This window comes from Poecilia formosa, unplaced genomic scaffold (assembly GCF_000485575.1).
Source record: "Poecilia formosa unplaced genomic scaffold, Poecilia_formosa-5.1.2 Scaffold239, whole genome shotgun sequence".
NCBI classification, from domain to species: Eukaryota; Metazoa; Chordata; class Actinopteri; order Cyprinodontiformes; family Poeciliidae; genus Poecilia; species Poecilia formosa.
Window position 1 is genome coordinate 349,006 of NW_006800178.1, and position 22,116 is coordinate 371,121.

Below are 22,116 nucleotides of genomic sequence, written 5' to 3' on the forward strand. Positions count from 1 at the left end.
AGGAGCTTCAGGGAGATGGGATATGGAGGCATGAGGTTCATGAGCATGAGGAGGATCATGGATTCCTGGTATTAAATATGTCATGTTTAATGCCGGTGAATAAAAGTATCTTGAAATGATGATAATTTTGTCATGATTGTTTATTAACATCTGGTCTAAAATACTCATCAAAACATGAAACATCAATAAAATGTAATACAGATTTATAACCTAGATTCATACTGAAATGGACTGGATCCTCTGCACCCATTCCCCTCCACCGTTTTGCAACCATTTGAGGAAGTGCTATGGAGATAAGTGCAGTCAGGGACTTTTGGACAATTGTTCACAGTCCTTTCACATAATTTAGGGTGGCAACTTATCCATAGATATCGGAGCTTTGTGAAGAAAATGTAAAAACATTAACTTTGTAGTCTTCAACCCACTTTATACACCATACAGCCAACTCCTTTGGCTGTCTGATGTTATTATTAAAAGTATTGTTCTTTTGGAAGACTAATCTGAATCCAAGCTATAACGTCCAGGCTGATGTCTTTAGATTTGCTTCAATATTTAGACATATTGGTTATCCTCATGATATTTTATGACTGTAGTAAAACAGCCCCAAAACAAGATCCTGGCACCCTTATGCTTCACAGTTAGGATGGTACAAAGGTAAAAGGTTAAATTCAGTCAACAGCTATAAGCCAAATAAATTCCCCATCCTTACTAGGCCTGAGCAGTGAAGTGCTGCCCGTATATTATTCTTTTCCGCTGTGGAATCGCAAATTTGGGGGCTTATACGTATTCAAAAACTCACCTAACTTTGCCCAAAATTGTCCCAAGTTTTGCTTGCAAAGCAAGTTTTGCTTGCTTTGCAAGCAAAACTTGCAAAACTCTACAAGCAAAACTCTACAACTTTCATACACAATGGCCAAGTAGCACAAAACTTGGCATAAAACATCCAGGTTGGATGCCTGACGAGACTAGCTGTGTCTGAATTCAAGGGCTGCATCCTTCGAAGGACCAGGTCTATGTAGGAAGACATCTGCAAGAGAGAAGCTGTGAATTCGGACAGGTCTAGCCTTCACCAACTGTTCCCAACCTCAGCGTAACCTATGTCGCCTAGCAACCATGACAGTGTTGCAATCATGATTAGAGTGGTGCAGAAGAGATGGACGAGATGTTCATCTGTTGTTTTATGTGCACATATGTAATATTTGAGGAATTACAAGAGTTGTACCGTCGGCGCAGATATGTACCGTCGCTGCAGCAAACAAGGGGCAGGGACGCCCCCTTGCTCAATTAAGTTTCTTATGTATACATTGCATGTATTCATCATACATGGGTTTTTTTTTATCATAGTTGATCATGTTGCTTTTTATGTCTCCTTATTTCTTTTATTCCTCCTATGATTGTGATAGAAATATATAGGCCTTATTCATAATGGAAAAGAACTGTGAGCTGCACTGAAGTAAATAAAAGAGAGACGTTCAAATACGTGCTGAGAATTGGAATTCCTTCCTAAAGGTGAAGGAGATATATCACAGATTTCAAAAGAAAATATAAACAGGCGACAGCAGACAAAGTAGGAAATAGCGCCCCCTTCATTTCCAGAGTGCAATGGTCCCATTTCCAAAGGTCTGTCCCTGCCCATTTCTGTTTGCTGCAGCGAGGTCCTTCTCAGAGGACCTGGATATAGTGTCCCATGGGTTTGCAAGGCTTGGCCACCACAGAGCCTTCGCAAAGACTCTGGGTGCAATCGAAGGCTGCCACATCCACATTAAATGTCAGAGCAGCCCTGATGATCAGCGATATCGGAATAGGAAACTATTCCCATCCATAATATTACAAGCCGTTTGTGATCATCAGGGCAGCTTCATTGACACCTACGTGGGCTGGCCCGAGTCAGTACATGACTTGAGGGTACTCCGCCACAGCCCACTCTACAGGCAGTCAGTCTATCCTCCTCCAAGGTGTTTCATTCTTTCAGATGGAGTTTACCCATGCCTCCAACATCCACTCCCCCTCATCATTCTGTACAAGAGGCCACTTCAAGGTGTAAGAGCTCAGCTCTTCAATACTCATCATGAAGGAGCACGCTCCTTCGAGAGACGTCGGATGATGAAAACAATGTTCCGTGCCATTTTTTTTTTTTGCAAGTCCTGGAGGTGCACCCCATCTTTGTACCTCATGCAAGTTCTGGCCTAGTGTTTCTGTGTGCGTGTCTGCTTTACCTCCCACTAAGACTTTGGTTGTGTATAAATATTTATATGCTTCCTCTCCTGAACCAGGATATTTGTAGTCCTAAAGAGGAAACCACAAAATTGCAGTTGACAAATACAGCAGTACAATCAATTATATTTATGTTTATTTGCTGGTGACAATAAAAAGTGACATACTTACATGCAATATATTTTTTTAAGATGATCCCATTTCTTTTTGGTTTGCAAAGTTGTCACCTTGTCCTGGAGGCCCATCTTCTCTAGAGTAAACCTAGCACATACAGAAAAAGAGAGACAAAATGCCTGAATCTTAAGAGGAATGAAAATTTTCAGAGCAGGTCACTGTATGTATGGCATAATCTTTGGCCCCTCAGGGAGATGAATTGTCCTGTCTGCTCCTTGGTCCCTAAAACAAATGGACAAATTAGTGTAAAGTGACATGTGTTGTTTAATATTGAAACTGAGCTTAGCTATGTACTTTTTCTGGTGACCAGGTTCATGTGTGGATAAGTTTAAATATTTCTGTGAAAATTCCAAAATACCACAAGTGCTTTGTCTTATACTGAGATTTACTTACATTTAAAAGTAAACTCTTCATCACGTTCTGTTGATAAAGTTGTTCTAAAATAATAAAAAAAAGGTTAATTTGATCATAAAATATTTTAAAACGTATTGAATTTTTCTACCACAAAGAATAAAAGCAAGTGATTTATTTTTCAAATATAACCTTCAGCTCTCATGTAAGAGATTACAGTTTAATCTTAACTGAAATTTAACATTGACCATGAAAATGCTTACATGAAAAGGAATTTGAAATGTCGCCAAAATGATTTGGTCAGGAAAAAATAAATGTCAATGTTACATACATTAACTGCGCTTAATTATATCAGTGTTTAGCTTCCTCTCATTGGGGAAAAGCCACTGGGATTTTGAAAATGATGTGTTGTGAGTCAGGTCTTTTCTCAATCTCCCTGCCAGCTGATAACTGTCAAGGAGAGCTGGCTGGTAGTGTAACTGGAACACTGAGATCTCCGAAAACGTCAGAGTAATATTACAATGAAAAACCTATTGATAAATCAGATATTTGAGTCTTACACTGGTATATTCTTGCCTAAAAAATTATTAAAGTAAATTTTGTATAAATTAAAAAGTAATACATACAAATTTAATTACAGATTTCATCACTTTCCATCCTTTGACGCTAACCTTGAAAAGCTGTCCCCGATCCAAAACAAATTATGGCATATGGTGGGCCATGAAAGATACATGAGACGCATCCTTCAAATCTGGTAAAAGGAAGGGAGCATTTGAAGGCTGTATTTGAAAGAGTCTTCGAATTTATTCAGGCCTTGTCGTAATGCCATGACGTGCAAAACTCTATGCTTGCCATAGTCCAAGAACACACATTTTCAATCTGAAAACAAGATTTCATGTCTTTTGTTCTCAAAACTTTTAATACTTTTGCTTACATTTTCATTTTGAAAGCAGGACTTCATGTCTTTCTTCTCAAAACTTGTAATGCATGTACTCAAAACTTCTCCTTGCACTCAGACATAGTCTCTGCTCGCTTCTGAAACATGGAACTACCTTTTAGCACAATCGCCTGGCTACCTCTCTCCCAGCAGAATGAAAGTGTTATACTGGGTGCGTTTGTTTCCTTCTAGCGGGCGTGCCTGTGTGACTACTATCAATTGTAGCAACTTGCACCACCCACTGGATGAAAATGTGTGCTCCCGGATTATGGCGGAGAGTAAACAGAAAGTTTTGAAACAAACCACTTGCTAATGATTAAACAAAAGAATGTGGTACCTTCAGGCATCTGGATATTGTTCCCATGGCCAAGATTGAACCAGATTGGTGCAGCTCTACAAGACTCTTCCTGATGTCCTGGCCAATTTATTTTGACTTTCCCATCATGTCAAACAAGACAGCAGTGTGTCCAGATATGACCTTAACAACATCCACAGTTCAGTCTGCAATTAACTCAAATGTGTCCGTTAACCTATCAGAGGTTTCTAAAGTCATAACATCACAATCTAGGCTTTTCCTATTTTTTAAAGACACAATGTTCATTCTGTATATTAACATCTGAATTCAAAGCAAGTTACAAAATAATCTCTAAGAAAATTTTCTCATTAAGTTTTCTGACAATTAGCAAATAGAAAAAAAATTAATTCTTATTCACCTAGAACAAGAACAATATGGCCTGATTTAACTTAACTGATTTAACAGACTTTTTATTCAGTGAATGTAAATATCTGGTTTCCATTGTAAGTTTCACCCAAAAACAAAAGTAATCTTTTTCTCACAACATGGTACACTTACAGTACAGTTATTACCATAGAAAAATAGATTGCACCAAATTTGTTCATATTGACTAAATTGAGTATCTTGAGTGTTGAAGTAAATTTTCACTTTGTAAACACCAAAAACAAAAAAAAGTCATAGTTTAGATAACCACAGCAGAAACAATGTTTCATTCAAAAATGAATTCTTAACATTCACATGGCGCAGTCTATAGTAACAAGCACTGTTCAAAATGCTGCTTGTAAAATCTGAAACACCTTTCTAAAGACTGAAGACAAAGAAAAAAAAACAGAACGTAACCTCTGCATTCTGTGCAGCTCTATAGGAACTTGCTTAGTTAGTAGTTCTGTGAAGGGAAGGTCAGTTGTTCTTTACATTTGCTCAGGTATAAAAGGAAAGGGTTAAACCAGGTAGGAAAGCAGAGCAGGAGCAAGAGCAACCACTCATCAGCAGCCAACATGAGCACCACTGAGATGAGCAACACTGACATGAACATGAGGGGCAAGGTAGGCAATCTTTAGGGATTGAAAAATATTTATTTTTTCAGATAGTAACTGATTTCAAAAGATGGTTATGTCTTTTCCAGATCATCTTCTACGAGGATCGGAACTTTATGGGTCGCCACAATGAATGCATGAGCGACTGTGCTGCCATGTCCTCCTACATGAGCAGGTGTCACTCCTGCAGAGTGGAGAGCGGCTGCTTCATGGTCTACGACCGCCCCAACTACATGGGAAACCAGTACTTCTTCAGGAGGGGAGAGTATGGTGACTACATGAGCATGATGGGCTGGAGGGACTGCATTAGGTCTTGTCGTATGATCCCCATGGTGGGTTGGTGTATCTTTATGCTAACCTGAACTAACAGCAGCATATTCATTGCCTTTAAATTTATTTATTTTTTGTTTCCTTTACAGTACAGGGGATCCTACAGGATGAGGATCTATGAGAGGGAGAACTTCGGTGGCCATATGCATGAGTGTATGGATGACTGTGACTCCTTCATGGATCGTTACCACATGTCTGACTGCATGTCCTGCCATGTGATGGATGGTCACTGGCTGATGTACGAGCACCCCCACTACAGAGGCAGGATGATGTACATGTGGCCTGGAGAGTACAGGAGCTTCAGAGAGATGGGATATGGAGGCATGAGGTTCATGAGCATGAGGAGGATCATGGATTCCTGGTATTAAATATGTCATGTTTAATGCTGGTGAATAAAAGCATTTTGAACTGAGATCTTTGTCATGATGGTTTACTATTTATAAGGCTATGATACCTGGTCAAAGATATACATATGGCCTGGATTTATATTGAAATGTAATAAAACTGGTCAGTTAAAGACTTATTTCCAAGAATGTAAAAATGTTAAAAGGCTTTAAGAGAAAGAAATGTACTAGGATTTTTCTTAAAAAGTCCAATATAAAATGTTTGTACGAAAAAACGATCAAGACCAAAGCGGAGAAGACTCACAAAGTGAGTGAGCACTTTGTTGCTTTTTTTATGAAGTGAAATAAATTATATTTAGAGTAAATGCAGGATTAAGGGTTTTATTTATTTGTTTAGAGGTGGATAAGTTGTAGGTTTATCCTTACACAGTTGAGTTTGTGGCTTTTGTTGCTGATGTTGCTTTCAGGAGCTGTGATTAAAAGGTCCTCTGTCAGTCCAGATGGTAACTATAGGAGGCTGTCAAACTGAAGAGGAAGGCATTTGTGCCTGATTTTTCTTAACCTTCCCGTGACCTTAAGAGTCAGGGTCATTTAGACCCCACAAGTTTTTTTACTCTGTTCGCCTCCTAAAGGGATTGACTGAACCCATGTGCACTTTTAAGCAGTTTTTTTTGTGTGTGTGTGTGTGTGTGGTTTTCGAATCTGACAGTCTGACGTTACAATCCCCCAACTTCCCTGCTTTCCAACCGTGACATTTTACGTGCTCTTCCTGAGTGTCAAGCTAAAACCACGGAAGGGTTAAACAGCTTCTGAAACAGCTGACAGGATTTCAGAAAGAAAGGAATTTGAAGAGACTGTAGAAAAGAACCATTGATAAACCTCAAAGAAGTTGAAAATTTGTCTGTGACTCTGAGTAGGAAAGACTGGACATTGCACTACTGTCATGGTTAACATGTCTCTTTAATGCATGGAGGATTGAGACAACAACTGCAAAGTGGTGGAACAGTATTTGAGACAGGCCACCGGAAAGTCTCTTCCTACCGTCAAGGGATCCCACTTGAAAACTTATTCAGAAGTGTTGAGAGAGCGGGCTCTTGACTTTCTGTCAAACCTCCTATTTAGGAGGAGCAGAGTGGCTTTTATCCCAGCCTTGCAACAACAGACCAGATCTTTACCCTGGCAGTGTCTCTCCAGAGCAATTTTATATATTTTAATGTTCTGTTGGCATATTCTATTCACAACTTTCACCATGCTTGCAGTCAAGTGTGAAGCAAAGAAGATGTGAGACATCTTCTCTAAGGCTGAGACCATGAGCCTTAAAATGGACTGCTTCTTCATAATGAGGCCTAAGTTTCTAACTCAACCTTAGGAGTTTATGTTTCTCTGTGGCATAAGACACATGAAGTGTCTTCATGAACATGAAGACACTTCATGTTCATGAAGTGTCTGAAGACACTTTGACAAATTTAGGGCATCGTGTACAATACTGTTGTTGTTGGCAGTGCTCTTGTCTTTTATAGTGAAGAACAACCTGAGACTAGGAGTAATGTTTATAAGTTACCATTGAGTCCTGAAATGTGACTAAACCAAAACACAAAATAAGGGATACATGTGGCTGAAGGGGACGTTCTCTATGAGGTGGCTTGGCTGAACCTTAGAGCTCAGAATAGACTTGATGAGCCTCTGCACCGCAACAACTGAGTTAAGGTCACAATTGGGCAGACCCAGAAGAAACTGCAGGGACTGCATTTCACTTCTGGATTGGGACACCATGGAATCCAGAGAATGAACTGAAGACTGATACTGAAGAGAGGGATGCCTGGATTTCTCTCCCCGACCCATAATGGCCATAGCCTGGTCTTGCATATGAGGAAAGCAATAGATGTATGGATAAGTGAAATGTGATGCCAAATTCTACTCACATTTTGGCTTATGAATGTAGTTAGTCAATAATCACTTTTACCTGCTCGATACTGAATTTAATGCATGTTGTTGAGTGTTTCGCTTGGAAAAACTACCATAAAGATCCATCTTTGAATGAGTCAACGCAGTCAATGTTTTGGCGTGACCATCACAAAGCCCTTATCTCAATCCTACTGATCAGTGGTTCCATACCTGGTCCTAAGGTCCTACATGTTTTATGTTTCCCTATTCTAGCACAGCTGATTCAAATGATTATATAACCTTATGTGCATGCCTCTACTTGTTCCAGAAGCCTCTTAATCTTTATTCAAGCCAAGGGTACAGCAGTAGGGAAACTAAATAATACGATCAGGACAGTGGGCCCCGAGGACCATTATGTGGGACCTCTGCTTTGTGGGCAGATCTGAAATGTATGTAAACTTTTGACTTTGAGGACATTGATAAATAAATGTCTGACAAAGTCTTACTTTCAACAGTGTGGCATTAGAAAAACTAAACTATTTTAGTAATTCAAACTGACCTAACATAAGAGAGGTTTGGCCTGATTTAACATCTGTCAGTGAGGAAAAAAGATGTGCATGAAAACTTCTGGTTTCAAGATATGATTGTTGTGTTTTTTGGTAGTTTGATTTTAAACCAAATTCCAAAAAAATGTCTCCTCGATCATATGAAGTCAGTCCTCATTGCTCTTTGCAAATCTCTTTTGTGTTTTTATAGGATTCTTTCTGACCATGGTGAAATCCTCAATAGTGATATCACTGACTGTTGATTTTGGAATCATAGGACTTTTACATATTTTCTCTGAACAGCCTTCAGTCCAACTGGGAGGCCAAACCTAGGATTTCAAAAAGGGGCTTTGTTTTAGCTTGACAAAGGATTTATATTTGAAATCTTCGAGGGCCCAGTCATGTGATTACAGTACAGAACCACAGTCCAGTAAATGGCTCTATACCATGCTGCTGGGTCAGGGATTTAAACAATGGGGCCCCACTGACTCTGTAGGGTATGGTCAGGTATAAAAACGAGGGTTAAACCGAACAGAACGGCAGTGCAGCGGTAGCAGAACCAACATCAGCGTCTCACCTAGAAGCATGTCCACTACTGACATGAGCATGGGCAAAGTAAGCTTCACAATACCCTTAATTATTTATTAAATCATAGATGGTTTAAAGTTGTTGTTTTTTTTTCAACTTGTAACAATAACGCCTCTTGTTTCACAGATCATCTTCTACGAGGACAGAAACTTCCAGGGTCGCTCCTATGAGTGCATGAGCGACTGTGCTGACATGTCCTCCTACCTGAGCAGGTGTCACTCCTGCAGGGTGGAGAGCGGCTGCTTCATGGTCTACGACCGCCCCAACTACATGGGAAACCAGTACTTCATGAGGAGGGGCGAGTACGCTGACTACATGAGTATGATGGGCTGGAGTGGTGGAATCAGGTCTTGCCGTATGATCCCCATGGTGGGTTATAAGAAAATGTTTTGATAATGATAATGAGGCTTGTCCGGTCATAAAACGCTGCATTCATTGTGTCATAATGTCTCCAAACAGTACAGGGGATCCTACAGGATGAGGATCTATGAGAGGGAGAACTTTGGTGGTCAGATGTATGAGCTGATGGATGACTGTGACTCCATCATGGACCGCTACCGCATGTCTGACTGCATGTCCTGCCATGTGATGGATGGCCACTGGCTGATGTACGAGCAGCCCCATTACAAAGGCAGGATGATGTACATGAGGCCTGGAGAGTACAGGAGCTTCAGGGAGATGGGATATGGAGGAACCAGGTTCATGAGCATGAGGAGGATCATGGACATGTGCTAGAAATGTTTATTTTGAAAAAATTATATAAAGTAAAGATGAAACAAAAAACAAACTGCGACTTTGTCCTAAAGTGAATGAAAAGATCTCACAAAGTGTAGGAGTTTGAGAGATTATTTCACAAAATATGGGACTGATTATTTCATATAATTATTAAACATGGTGGTGGGAATATAGTTGTCACATATTCTACAGTTTCTACAGTGGTTTGGATAACCACTGTAGAAACAATATGCTTCATTCAAGTCACCCACAGGACGGAGGAAATGTGAGCAGCTGCTAATATCAGTCAGTTTCCAAGTGTCTTGAAATCCTTCAAGTGTCTGCTAGAAGGCTGATGATGAAGCATCATAGTGAGTCTATCACCTAACCCGAGACCAAGTCAAGAACAAGATCCGAGTGTATCGAGACCGAGACAAGACTAAGACTTTTAGGTTCCAAGACCAAGACCAGCGCCCCGCGCTACACGACACAAAAAAAAAGCTGCTTCTCAAACTGATCTGAAAGATCCACATTCTCCTAAAAACACCTAGATATTAAATGCTTAGAGCTGAAATAAATCATAATTATCAATTCAAACTCGTCTTTGTTCTGCTTTGCTTCCATCTCTGTGTCACAATCTGCAGAGGTTTCACATCGCGCCTAATAAGATAACGCCCTGGGTTGTTGCTCATATTGCCTATGTCAGAAACTGTCTGCACCATTAAACATAGCAATCATGACAACGCACTAACGGTAAACAGTCAACTATGAATACTGTCCAAGGAGCTACAAGCAAAAAAATAATCAGGCAAAAGCAGCGAACCATGCCGCTCTCAACCGCTGCATAAAGCCAGGTAGCAGATGACAGGTGACGAAAATAATCAAAGAGCAATGAGCATGCGCTGTGTGTGATCTTACGTTCTTGTATTTTATTTATTTGATGATTAAATAAACATATAAAATAGAATAATAACAGTTACTACAGTGTGCGCAGAGAGCATTACAAAAACAAAGAACGGTCCTGAGTGAGACTCCAGTCCTAGTAAAGAGCCGTTCAGAAGAATAGGCTCGTTCGTGAATGTTACATCACTATATTGAAGACTTTGATAAATAAATCTTTGCTCACAGCATTGTCGCACATGTGCAGCAATGCCAGTCAAAACCTCCGTACAATAAGCGCAGGAAGTGATAACTTTATTTAACCGCCAACAACATTTTGTCACTGCACAGCTAGCTAGCTTTGCTAACATCACTTCCACATAGCTTACCTTTGTTTGAGCTTCCTCAAAGTGACGCTAAACGTTGGACGTAGTCCCCACCGTCTCTAAAAGCGAAGCGCTGCTTAATTCACATGTCGTTATACGCTTTCTTGTGATTTATGAAGGTAAATTTATTACCGACGATTAGATAGCATCTTCTCCCGCCCCGAGACAAACTGCGCACTGGCTCAGAGTGCCGCGTGCGAATGGGTCTTACCAAGCTCCGCCCAGAAACGTCCCTCCACAGTCCCACGTGGCTGCCTGTCTCACAAACAAAGCCTCGCGGAGCTTAGTTTCTATGTGTAAACATGGCGTCTTTCGTTTCAACTCACTCTCTACAAAGTATTTCTGAGTCGATTAGTGTAGCATTTCTGCCGGATTTTCAAAAAATATCAGCCACGACATGGACAGGGGAAGAAACAAGTTCATGTCATCTTTTTTGGACGACATCAAGGTGTTTGAGCCACGCGATGCCTCCAACATTGTGCACATCGCAGCTAAATGCTACCGGTCGATGAGGAAAACAGCAGATCCTCACACCCTCAGCATAAATATAGCTGTTGACAAGATCACTGATGCCAAATGTTCTTGCAAGGCTGTGTAAGTCGGGCATTCATGGTTTTGAGGGTTACTTTTGAAGTCAGTGATTTCTGTTGTTGGCAAATGTTTGAATGTGCCTAGGCCTGACGCACTGTGCTCGGTGCTAGCGTGGCTAACACGATTACAGTTTCGTAAAAGTCCTTTTCAGGTAAAACAAAATCTTTAATGTATGTCAGATACGGTACACATTGCATATTGATCTGCTCAGCTAACGTAAGACTTATGTAACAGACAGGCTTCAAGGTGTAGAAGTTGTATCGGTACTGCCATTATGCTCTACTTAACTAAAAGGTTTTCATAATGAATGTGTTTATTATTGACTTTTTTTCATACTTGGGGGTCATTGTTCACACATTATAGCCCTCCTTAAGACCTTACAATATTTCAAGCTTCAAAATTCAAAAGGGATCGGGAGGTGCTGGTGCCTATCTCTAGCTAACGTTCCGGGCGAGATGCGGGGTCACCCTGGACAGGTCACCAGTCTGTCGCAGGGCCACTCAAAATATCCCCATTCACTAAACACAAGGAAAGCAAAGTAATAATACTTACACCAGCACACACTCCTTTGTTTTTATTGATCTTACGACGGTTGAGCTGCAAATGCGGTCGTGCACAAGCTTTGATCCAAGCTAGGCATTCCGTATCAGATTTGGGAAATCTGTGAATTTTATTTCCACAAATATGATCAGGATACCTGACATCGCCTGTACAGATTCCCCACTGACAGTGGAGAACCATCCTTATTTGAGTTCTGTCGCAAAAACTTTGATTGTGTAGATTGTGGTCTGCTAGTACACAATCTACATTAGCATGTGTATACTACTTTAGCTTTTGTTTGTGAGACGGTCAAGCACGTGGTAGCTGCGCAGTGACGTCAAATGGGCATTAGCCAATGAAACGCGGACCCTGTGGTAAGGTCCATTAAAGGGGGAGGCGAAGTGTGGCAGCAGTAACAGAAAACACGTAACTAGTAAGTCGCGTTATTGCTTGGATTTTAATTGGTATGTTTTGCATCCAGTGAAAACAAGGATGTTGACAAATAAACTGGACAATATGCTGACAATTTAATGATATTTCCACAGTTGTGGTCTTGACTGGTCTTGAATCCCGAGTCAATGTCCCAGACTAAGACCGTGACCATCAAAAAGCGGTCTTGGCCTCAAGTTCTACAACATTAGTGGAAGCATACATACAAATCAATTAGGAAGGACTTCATCAGTGAGAAATTAAAGTTCTGGAGTGGTTTAGTCAGAGTCCAGAACTTAAACTTGACTGAAAATATTTTAGAACATCTGCAGATGGCTGTGGGCAAGAGAAGTCCCCATAATCTCTCAGAAATATGGAAAATAGAACAGAGCTGGCAAATATGACTCCTATCAAAGAAGATTAAATGGTGAAATTGGATCAAAAGCTAAATTAATAAAGTATCAGTTTAAGGGTTCATACAATCAGGTTATGGCATATTATTCATTTACATTTCACATTTTTATGTGTCTACCTGAAGTGTGTTGGGTAAATGTTGCACTATGCTTGGAACAAGTCTTCAATAATTTACCTTTTCACATCACAAAAGGCTGAGACTCACTGTACACCACATGGATGTTATTCATTAAATCTTGTATGTGGAGATGGTGAATGCTGGGATAGACTACACCATCCCTATCAACCTATCCGAGGTGCACCAACTGACTGCCCATTAAAGTAGCAGTATAATATAAATTTGGCATTTTTGAGCTTTAGATCATGTTAAGATATTACTCCATCAAAAAAACATACATAGAGTGTTGCATTGGTTATTTCATGCGTGTTTGAGAAATCCTTCAATTTTCCATGTCAGTCATTCGGGTCTGTAAAATGTTTGGGGAAACCAAGCGCTGCCTTCCAGCTCCTCCTTGGAACTTTAGCTGCCAAGCCGAGCTTCCCTTCCCAGCTCCTCACCCACTCAACTCCTTCAAACTAGCAGTGGCAGCAATTAGCAGACACCAGGTGGAAGTGTGCATCTGCAGTTCATTATATGAACTGTTTCTCAGTACGGTCTTCTAATGAATATTTGCAAAAGCTTAATCGAGGAATGTTGTGATGATATGCTGAAGGAAAGAGCATGAGCTTCTTAAAGAGACAATTTCAAGGCATTCAATTTCTAAGTCAAATTTCTTTTAAGCCACATTTCATATACCTGAATACCACATTTTAACATAAAGTGACATAATTACTTGATTGTGCTACAAAATTGTACTGTGTGGCTGGGAAACGCATATTACTGTCCCTTTAAAGATACACTTTAGAAAAAAAAATCTTTTTCAATGAAGTTCATGTGTTTTTAAACAGTGGTGCTTAAAACCATGAGAGTTCCCAGAAAAAAAAAATCAATCCAAAATAGCGAGAGCATACACAATCAGCACAGGAGGACCCATCCAAGAACTGAACTGGATTTGTTTTACTGGGAGGCAGCAGTGTGAACGCCTACACCACCATGCACTGATAAACCTTATAAATCTTTATGAAACTACATGCAGAATACTGATGCTAACTCCTCCATTTGCATTATTTAAAGACATTTCTTTCCCCAGTTTTTCCTTTAAAGTTTCAGTAGCAATATGGAATAACTTATAACAGATTGTAGTTGTTGCTGCCAATCCCCCCTTAATAGATAGACTTAAAAATGTTTATATTCTCAATTCTGCTATCTGTTGTTTCAAGCAAACACTGCACTGTTTTGCCAGTGAGGTGTTGCAAAGCTACATCTGACATGTGGATTATGTTTTATTGGGAAAATAAAAATCCAGCTGTTCATTTTTCTAATCAGTTCATAGCAAAAAGTGATATTAAAGTCTTTAGAGTGAACTAAAGTCACTGATGCCTCCTCTTTTAGCAAGCTGGGCATATGTAGAGGATCTGGAACATTTTTAAGAAAAAGCATAAATGTTTCTAGTTCATTGTTTCTCATTTAAAATATTATATGTAATATTTTAAAGATTTAAATAAAGATACTTCTGTAGAAAACACACTATCATTCAGTAGCAAGGACAATACAAAATGGGGCCTCAACTAACAAATGCAACCACCGCAAATCACGATCGATTAAAGGTCTCTTTGAACTGAACCGGACGGGGGCTGTAGGGGTGGGGAGATGGAGGGGTGGCTGCTGCTCCATATTGCTCTGTCAGGAATTTGAACAAAGGGGTCATATATCCTTTTGGATGCAAGGTCAGGTATAAAAGCAGCTGGAGGACATGGATAAAACTGTGGCAGTCCTTTGGATCCAAAACAGTTGCCAGTGCAGCCATGACCATGGGCAAGGTGCTCTCTCCACATCTGCTCTCAATCTTTAGTTTGTTTAGATGCTGAAAGTAACTGTGGATTAGAGCGCTGCACTGTGATACCATAAAGACTCTTCTTTGTTTTCTCAGATCATCTTCTACGAGGAGAGAAATTTCCAGGGTCGCTCCTATGAGACCAGCAGCGACTGTGCCGACATGTCCTCCCACCTGAGCAGGTGTCACTCCTGCAGGGTGGAGAGCGGCTGCTTCATGGTCTACGACCGCACAAACTTCATGGGAAACCAGTACTTTGTGAGGAGAGGAGAGTACTCTGACTATCAGCGCATGGGCATGAGTGACTGCATCAGGTCTTGCCGCATGATCCCCATGGTATGGAAGCTTAAATACACAAGAAAACATTCGAAGTGATGAGATGTTTGAAAACAGATTGCCGTCATGGATTTGTATTTATTTTTAATTTACAGCATAGAGGGCAGTTCAGGATCAGGATTTATGAGAGGGAGGACTTCGGTGGTCAGATGCATGAGTGCATGGAGGACTGTGACTCCATCATGGACCGCTACCGCATGTCTGACTGCATGTCCTGCCATGTGATGGACGGCCACTGGCTGATGTACGAGCACCCCCACTACAGAGGCAGGATGATGTACCTGAGGCCTGGAGAGTACAGGAGCTTCAAGGAGATGGGATATGGAGGAACCAGGTTCATGAGCATGAGGAGGATCATGGACTCCTGCTATTAGACCCTCACTGTTAAAACACAAGTTGTCAAATAAAGCATAGAAGTTCTCTTTGAATTTAGTTTTTTTTTCTTCCACTAAAACTTATCAGAAGCTTTCATCCAACTTCAATTTTTTATTTCACCTTTCCAAAAACTGCTTTGTTTGCTCAGAAATACCGAAGTATAGTGTTATTTTGATTTGAAGAAACATAAATTAAATTAACTTCTATTGAAATAATTGAATGCCAATCTATCTACTTCTATGACTTATAAGCTAAACCTTCCTTTATAGATCCTAATCCTAATATGTAACATGAAGTAAACTAAGTTCAACATAAACAGTGAGCTGTACAGAAAAATATGTTCCATTAATATGCAGTGAGAATAACAAGAGTATTTCTTATCAGTGCAAATTAGATTGGATACTCAACAGTACATTCATATATAAAATTATATTGAAGAATTTGCTTGATTTAAATCAACATTTTCTTAACACAATATTTTATTAATGCGACAATACAAAAACTGAAAGGAATGACAGAGGAACTGTATTGTAGGAATATTTAAAAGAGCCTTTTCTGCCCATGCTATTGTGCTATACAGTATGTGTAGTAGAGAGTAGTGTGTTTTGCTGCAAGTCTTTGTTGTTCAAATTCAGTAAATAGAACAACTGTCATTTTGTGGGAGCCACAAGACTTTTCCATGCTGTCCTTGTAAAAATACTGCAAAAACACCAACCACATTTTCTCCTAACAGCTGATTCAGTCACTGTTACATAATTAGCTTCTAAGTTTGTTCATGCATTTGACTACAACTGTAACTACATGTCTTTCACTTTAGTAAATGGTATATCATTTCAATTATATATATATATATATATATATATATATATATATATATATATATATATAAATGTTCAACTCATTTCACTGCAAATAAAATTGCATTATTTATTTTCAGACAAACTAGGTTACTTAAAGTTTAATTGATTTTAATGGTTTGAATTTGTTTTATTGTGTCACATGATGAAAAATGCATACATTTAGTTTGCACAGAAATCACAGAATCTCAAGCTATTGTGTCTTCTACTTTTTCTAAGTTCTAGGTTCTAAGTCTTAAAAATTCTAAGTTGTTTTTTTTTTTTTCTTAAAAAAACATAATTTAAAGTATCAGTTCTGATCTTACTCATTAAATATTTTTTTTTTCTAATTTTAAGCCCCAAATTACAAAGGCTTTTCATGATGCAATTCATTTTTATGGTCTAAAAATAACAAATGCATTTTTTTAAGACTCGTTCAGCCTGAATTATTTGTGGTTGATGTGAAATACTCACATTAAGCATTTCTTAGTCTTTTGGAAAGGTTACTTAAGCACTGGTCCTTAAGCATTGCATGCAAACAGACTTTCCCCACTGATCTGGGTACATTCCTGAAAAAGATGAAATGTAACCAGACACTTCGAAGAGGCTCTGGTTCCGGGGGATGATATAAGGAATCATGTGATTTAATACACACTGGAGCTGAACAGTTTGACTTGACTACTAGCAGTTTTGGCTTAGCTGAAGCTGGACTACAAAAAAAAAGTTGGATTCACAAAGCTGATGAGGCGAAAGTCATGACCTTGTTTAGCATTTCCACAGCAAATGCGGTGACATCGTAGACAAGAAAATGTAGTAGGGAATAGAGAATTATGAACAGACTGAAAAACATAACCCAAAAAGAATATAAAGATATCTACGCACCACTTTTCATCTGTTTGATAAGAATAAATAAAAAATATGTTGCACTCGTAGACACTCACAGTACACAAAAAAAGCACTAGTTGGTGCCGAGAGTTATTCTGGGTTAATAGTTGCTAAACAGTGCTGCTTAGTGCTTTCTGGTTAGAGGAAGTAGCTTCTAAGATTAGCTACAATGCCACTTTTTATCTGTTTCTGATGCATCTTTATGGCTTAAGTAGTTAAAGTTTCTATAACTAAGACTTTTTTGTAACAAATTACTGCACATAGTCAACAAGTGCATGCAAATTCTGGCGAATATTGATAATGGTTGTTAGCTGTGTTGGGAAGAAATAAAGCTAATTTTGCATAATAGCTTTTTGTAAATTGTGAATTTTATTAGCTACAGTGCCCTCACCTGTCGGACAAATATGTAATACTGCCAAGAATTTATAGAATAGCGAAAAGCTAAACGCTAATCAGATTGAACAAACATTTTACTTTACTGGTGGTGAAAAACTTTCTTTGTTCATATTCATGGGATACCACTATATTAATGGACGCTCATGTATGCTGTCATGAAAGTTTGAGCCTGCCAGCTCTATCAAATTACCTCATTCTGCTCTGTCCATAAAAAATGCCTAAAAAGCACAAAGAATATATTGCAACTTTCTGATATTTAGATAAAACATAAATGTTTCAAATGATCACAGCACAACAACAATTAATGGGCTCATCATATGTTTACATATTTCATCAATTTTATTTTAGAATATTTAAAAAATTATCTGTCTACAAGCAGTAGACAAACAGAAACTGAATGTGTGGCAGTGAATTACATTATTTTTATTTGCTCATGTGACAATGGAAGTCTAACAAATGTCAGTGATCCTCCTCATGCTCATGAACCTCAATCCACTCATGCCCATGTTCATGAAGCTCCTGTACTCTCCAGGCCTCAGGTACATCATCCTGCCTCTGTAATGGGGCTGCTCATACATCAGCCAGTGACCATCCATCACATGGCAGGACATGCAGTCAGACATGCGGTAGCGGTCCATGATGGAGTCACAGTCGTCCATCAGCTCATACATCTGACCACCAAAGTTCTCCCTCTCATAGATCCTCATCCTGTAGGATCCCCTGTGCTGCAATAAAAGTGTAATAATGACTGTCAGTAAGCTCCTTTGAACGCTAAATGAATCACAGTAGAGCTTTTTCCAGTGTGCTTACATGGGGGATCATTCTGCAGGATCTGATGGAGTCGAACATCATACCCATGCTCATCATGCGCTGCATGTCATGGTATTCTCCTCTCCTCAGGAAGAACTGCATGCCCATGTAGTTGGGACGCTCATAGATCATGAAGCAGCCGCTCTCCACCCTGCAAGACTGGCACCTGCCCAGGTAGGAGGAGATGTCAGAGCAGTCGCTGAGGCACTCATAGGAGCGACCCTGGAAGTTCCTCTCCTCGTAGAAGATGATCTGGAACGATGCACGAGAAAGATCACAATCACAAATTAAGTTTGTGGGGGGAAAAAAAATCAATGGATTTTTGATTAAATAATCTGTAATTGCATGCTTTGGATATTTTTACCTTGCCCATGATGGAGTCTTAGATTGTTCCCAGGGGATGTTTCAACTTGATCTGCTAACTCAATGATTTCAGGCCCTTTTTATACAAAATCCGAGGGGCCATGATGTGTTGTTATTCAAATGTGCAAAGCTGATGAATTAGCAGTATGACTTTTGCTGAACAGGGGCTATAAAAGTGTGACAATAGTTCCCCATCCATACATTTCTGGCAGCAGTCATCTGCATTGTTCATTTTAAGCATAAGCTTTGTGTGTATGCCATGCGCAGTGAGAAGGTTCTCCACATACAGTAAGGTCAGATCATCAGTGTTAGGAAAAACTTCACATAAGATCGCATCTCAGATAAAGCCATGAGAGACGTAAGACCTTAAAGGACAACAGATATAGGTTTGCATCTCCGTAATGCTAAAGTATGGTTTTGAAATGTTTAACTTTTTATCTACAAGAGATTTAAAGTAAATCCCAGGTCTGCAGGCTCTGCACTGTATATTAAACACCCCACATAAGTCATTAATTTGGACAAATCACTCGCTCCTTTCTCTCTCTTCTAACTATATTTATATTTAAAGAAGTTCTTTTTCAATAAATGCATAACAGCTTGAAGAAATTGACGAAATAATCTTGCAAAAATCTAAAATGCCACAATTTAAAGTGATCCAAACAAAAGTCACATAATTGCCTTCTCTCAGAGTATTGTAAATACTTTTTATATTTACTGTAACTGAGTTAAACAGCATCCCACTAGAGTATCAGCATTTTTTCATCTTGTTTGCAAAACTGAATCTCTAAAAATTTAAACTTTATTGAGGATTATCGAGGAATGTAATCTTCAGATTCAGATTTCTCTTCAGAAATAAGCTTTCGTTTGGAAAGCAGGTATGCACAGCAGTTCTATCATGGTGGCTGCCAAACAAACGTCTCTTTCAACATTCCCTGCCTTCCTCTGGTCAACTGCCTGAAGTAGCTCCATACTGTGACAACTCTATAAGAGAAATATGAAACTGCAGAAATAACTAAAATATTTCAAATCAAGTTTTCTGGACTAGCACTCAAAAGAAATCACTAATAATAATGGATACTCCACTGTTTTAGAGTTTGTTTTAGGTATTTTAGTACTGAATGTATTGAATGCTTGGGTATCTATTCGTAAATTAATCTTTAGTTAGTTCAATAATGCCTCTGGTGGGGAAATTATGATGGAAACATTAATAAATATGCAAATTATGAAGAATGTACAGTTGTGCCTGTAAGTGTACAGTTCAGATGGTACAATACATATTTTATTAGTATCGTACTTTATTAGTAAATTACCTTAAGAATGTCACCATTGCTGGTGTTACAGTTGATGAGTAATTGGAACATTACATGCACAAGTACAAGATAATCAAAGCAACTGATATCATTTACAATTATACACCAATAAAAACTCCTTCACATTGTTGGTTAAAAATTCAGTACCTTTAATAAACAAAGTGTTTGATATTTACAGCAAGGCTTTTCTTGATGGCTAAAATTCTGTGACCCGCCTGAAGGATCCGACGATGGCGCAGGTGGCACACCAGTCTCGGTACCTCCGATATTCCCCAGGTTTCAGGAAGTACTGTCTGCCTCGGTAGTTAGGGTACTCATAGAAGATCCAGTAGCCATTCATAACATTGCACGAGTAGACATGGCGGTGATGAAAACGGTCAGACACACAAGGACAGTCGTCCATGAACTCCATCATGTGACCGGTGAAGTCGGGCTTCTCGTACAGGCGCATTCTGTAAGAGCCTCGATACTGTGTGGCGTAGGAAGACAACAAATGGTCAGAAGGTTGACACGAAACGGATCTAGCAAAGGTCTGCCTAAAAGTCACCAAAAGAAGTCTCTGAGAATGTGTGGAGATGTGAAATCTACGTATTAGGTTGGTGTCCTACCGCTGGAATCATCCGGCATGAGCGAATGCTGCTACTGAAGCCCATCCATCTCTGATAGTCGGGGTACTCTCCCCTCCTCATGTAGTACTGGTGGCCCATGAAGTTGGGTCGCTCATAAATCATGAAGCAGCCACTCTCCACTCGAATGGAGTTGCAGCGGCTGAAGTGCAAGTGAAGGTCTGTGCAGTCATTGCTGCACTCATAGCTCCGACCCTGGAAGTTCTTGTCCTCGTAAAAAATAATCTGGAGTGGGAAGACATTGGATCATCAAGAGTCCAGAGTCAAACTTTGCTTTGTCTCAGTGTTGAAATCAAACAAGCTCACAAAAAACTGTCAAACTATGCTTTGCTTTAATTTATATTCATTATAAGCAGAGTAGATAAACAGCACTCACCTTGCCCATGGTCTCCGTTGGAGAGATTCCCCATGTTTTCAGGGCTTTTTATACCACCTCTTGACAAACAAAGTATTGTTATTCAAATTCTCTCAGAGTTATAACTAAAGGCTACTGGCACATGTTTAGCTTTTTGTTGGAGCAAAAACATTGGGTCAGAAATATGGATTTGTATTTGAAAAAAGGATAAATAATTAACTGGTTTGGTGTTTTGACTTGCATGGACAAAGGAAAGGACTAGTATGGTATCCACACATCCAGTGAACAATGGCTACAGAACAATATGGAACAGCTCTTTTACATTAAATATGTTGTCTAACCAAGCAGGAAGCCATTCACTCTATATGCTTCTTTACCTGCGCAGACCCACTGTGGGGAAAGAAATACGTGTACAAGAGTTGGTTGGTACTCTAGATGTAAAGACTCTATTAGAAGTTGTACAGTAGGACGAGCATTTAAATTCTGTGCGTGTGCGGATGTACGATACACTCTGACTTTGACTTTACGTCGTGTGAGGCTCTTCTTTACAGAATTCACTTGAATTAGTTCTGTTCTAATTTCAACACAAGTCACTAACGCTATTTGTATAGACAAAAACGTTTGACGGGGCCCTGTTAAAGCTTGATGTCAAAAGAAAATGGAAGAATCAAATGTATGACAAAATTTCAAATCGCATGTCTTTAGGTTTTTCACTGAACCCTAAATTACCTCTAATATGGCCATCAGTAGACGTTTAGAGAGAAAGCAATTGCTTTGTATGTGTGTGTGTGTGTATGTACATATATATATATATATTTAATAGTGATAGCTTTATGATGCTTATGATTGTCACTGTTTTATGCCATTGTTTTACATTAAACATATTTGCCTACAGTGTAAAGCCTGTCCTTTAAGCACACCAGAGTAACGATGCTAATAGCACATTTAGGTGTGCAAAAAATTGTCATGTTATGGGATAAAGTATGAACGTTTTCTATATGATTCCTACTCTTTAAATTTACATCATACTCTATGTTGTTGGGTCCATTCAGAATCTGGACGTATTCTGTCCAGTTTCTCTCCATACCGTTAGCTGTACCAGTGGTCCGGATCGTGTCTAAAACCACACACACCAATTAATCCCACCAGACTGGGAGAGGGGCAGCACTGGCATTGAATGGTATGGTATGCTATCCAAATGCAAAATGAAGATTAAACTATGCCAGAAGCTATTGCAG

General features: G+C 39.4%; 4 protein-coding genes across 14 annotated transcripts in view; 2 read left to right on the top strand and 2 right to left on the bottom strand.

Annotated features, from left to right (window-relative positions):
• The window catches only part of LOC103149914 (gamma-crystallin M3-like), a 33,459-nt gene extending 18,109 nt beyond the window's left edge, over nucleotides 1-15,350 (top strand). For 3 of the 11 annotated variants that reach the window (XM_016680302.1, XM_016680301.1, XM_016680300.1), the window contains exons 2-4: nucleotides 8,826-9,068; nucleotides 9,159-9,425; nucleotides 15,285-15,350. In XM_016680302.1, the coding sequence (XP_016535788.1) occupies nucleotides 8,826-9,068; nucleotides 9,159-9,425; nucleotides 15,285-15,296 (522 nt within the window). In that variant the 3' untranslated portion in view covers nucleotides 15,297-15,350. Of the gene's footprint in view, nucleotides 1-4,928; nucleotides 5,018-5,097; nucleotides 5,341-5,427; nucleotides 5,753-8,651; nucleotides 8,727-8,825; nucleotides 9,069-9,158; nucleotides 9,426-15,284 lie in introns of those variants that run through there. The other 8 variants (XM_016680298.1, XM_016680296.1, XM_016680306.1 and 5 more) reach the window with 7 other exon arrangements.
• Nucleotides 14,461-15,347, top strand: LOC103149912 (gamma-crystallin M3-like). Its single transcript, XM_016680310.1, has 3 exons — nucleotides 14,461-14,572; nucleotides 14,683-14,922; nucleotides 15,018-15,347. Exons 1-3 carry the CDS (start codon nucleotides 14,558-14,560, stop codon nucleotides 15,294-15,296), a joined length of 534 nt encoding a protein of 177 aa, XP_016535796.1. The 5' UTR covers nucleotides 14,461-14,557; the 3' UTR covers nucleotides 15,297-15,347.
• Nucleotides 15,351-17,816: 2,466 nt separating the features above from the next.
• Nucleotides 17,817-18,678, bottom strand: LOC103149909 (gamma-crystallin M1-like). Its single transcript, XM_007569281.2, has 3 exons — nucleotides 18,589-18,678; nucleotides 18,225-18,476; nucleotides 17,817-18,139 (listed from the first exon to the last, which is right to left on the bottom strand). The coding sequence occupies exons 1-3, from the start codon at nucleotides 18,595-18,597 to the stop codon at nucleotides 17,864-17,866; spliced, it is 537 nt and encodes a 178-aa protein (XP_007569343.1). The 5' UTR covers nucleotides 18,598-18,678; the 3' UTR covers nucleotides 17,817-17,863.
• Nucleotides 18,679-20,025: 1,347 nt separating this feature from the next.
• On the bottom strand, nucleotides 20,026-20,933 carry LOC103149908 (gamma-crystallin M2-like). Its single transcript, XM_016680277.1, has 3 exons — nucleotides 20,900-20,933; nucleotides 20,506-20,762; nucleotides 20,026-20,366 (listed from the first exon to the last, which is right to left on the bottom strand). The coding sequence occupies exons 1-3, from the start codon at nucleotides 20,931-20,933 to the stop codon at nucleotides 20,094-20,096; spliced, it is 564 nt and encodes a 187-aa protein (XP_016535763.1). The 3' UTR covers nucleotides 20,026-20,093.
• Between the last annotated feature and the right edge of the window lie 1,183 nt (nucleotides 20,934-22,116).

Coding starts and splice junctions, on each gene's coding strand:
- LOC103149912 (XM_016680310.1), top strand. Junction 14,923..15,017: donor CTTGCCGCATGATCCCCATG/GTATGGAAGCTT, acceptor TTTAATTTACAG/CATAGAGGGCAGTTCAGGAT.
- LOC103149909 (XM_007569281.2), bottom strand. Junction 18,140..18,224: donor CCTGCAGAATGATCCCCCAT/GTAAGCACACTG, acceptor CTTTTATTGCAG/CACAGGGGATCCTACAGGAT.
- LOC103149908 (XM_016680277.1), bottom strand. CDS start 20,933: ATGGGGAATCTCTCCAACGGAGACCATGGGCAAG. Junction 20,763..20,899: donor CAACGGAGACCATGGGCAAG/GTGAGTGCTGTT, acceptor GATGATCCAATG/TCTTCCCACTCCAGATTATT. Junction 20,367..20,505: donor CATGCCGGATGATTCCAGCG/GTAGGACACCAA, acceptor TACGCCACACAG/TATCGAGGCTCTTACAGAAT.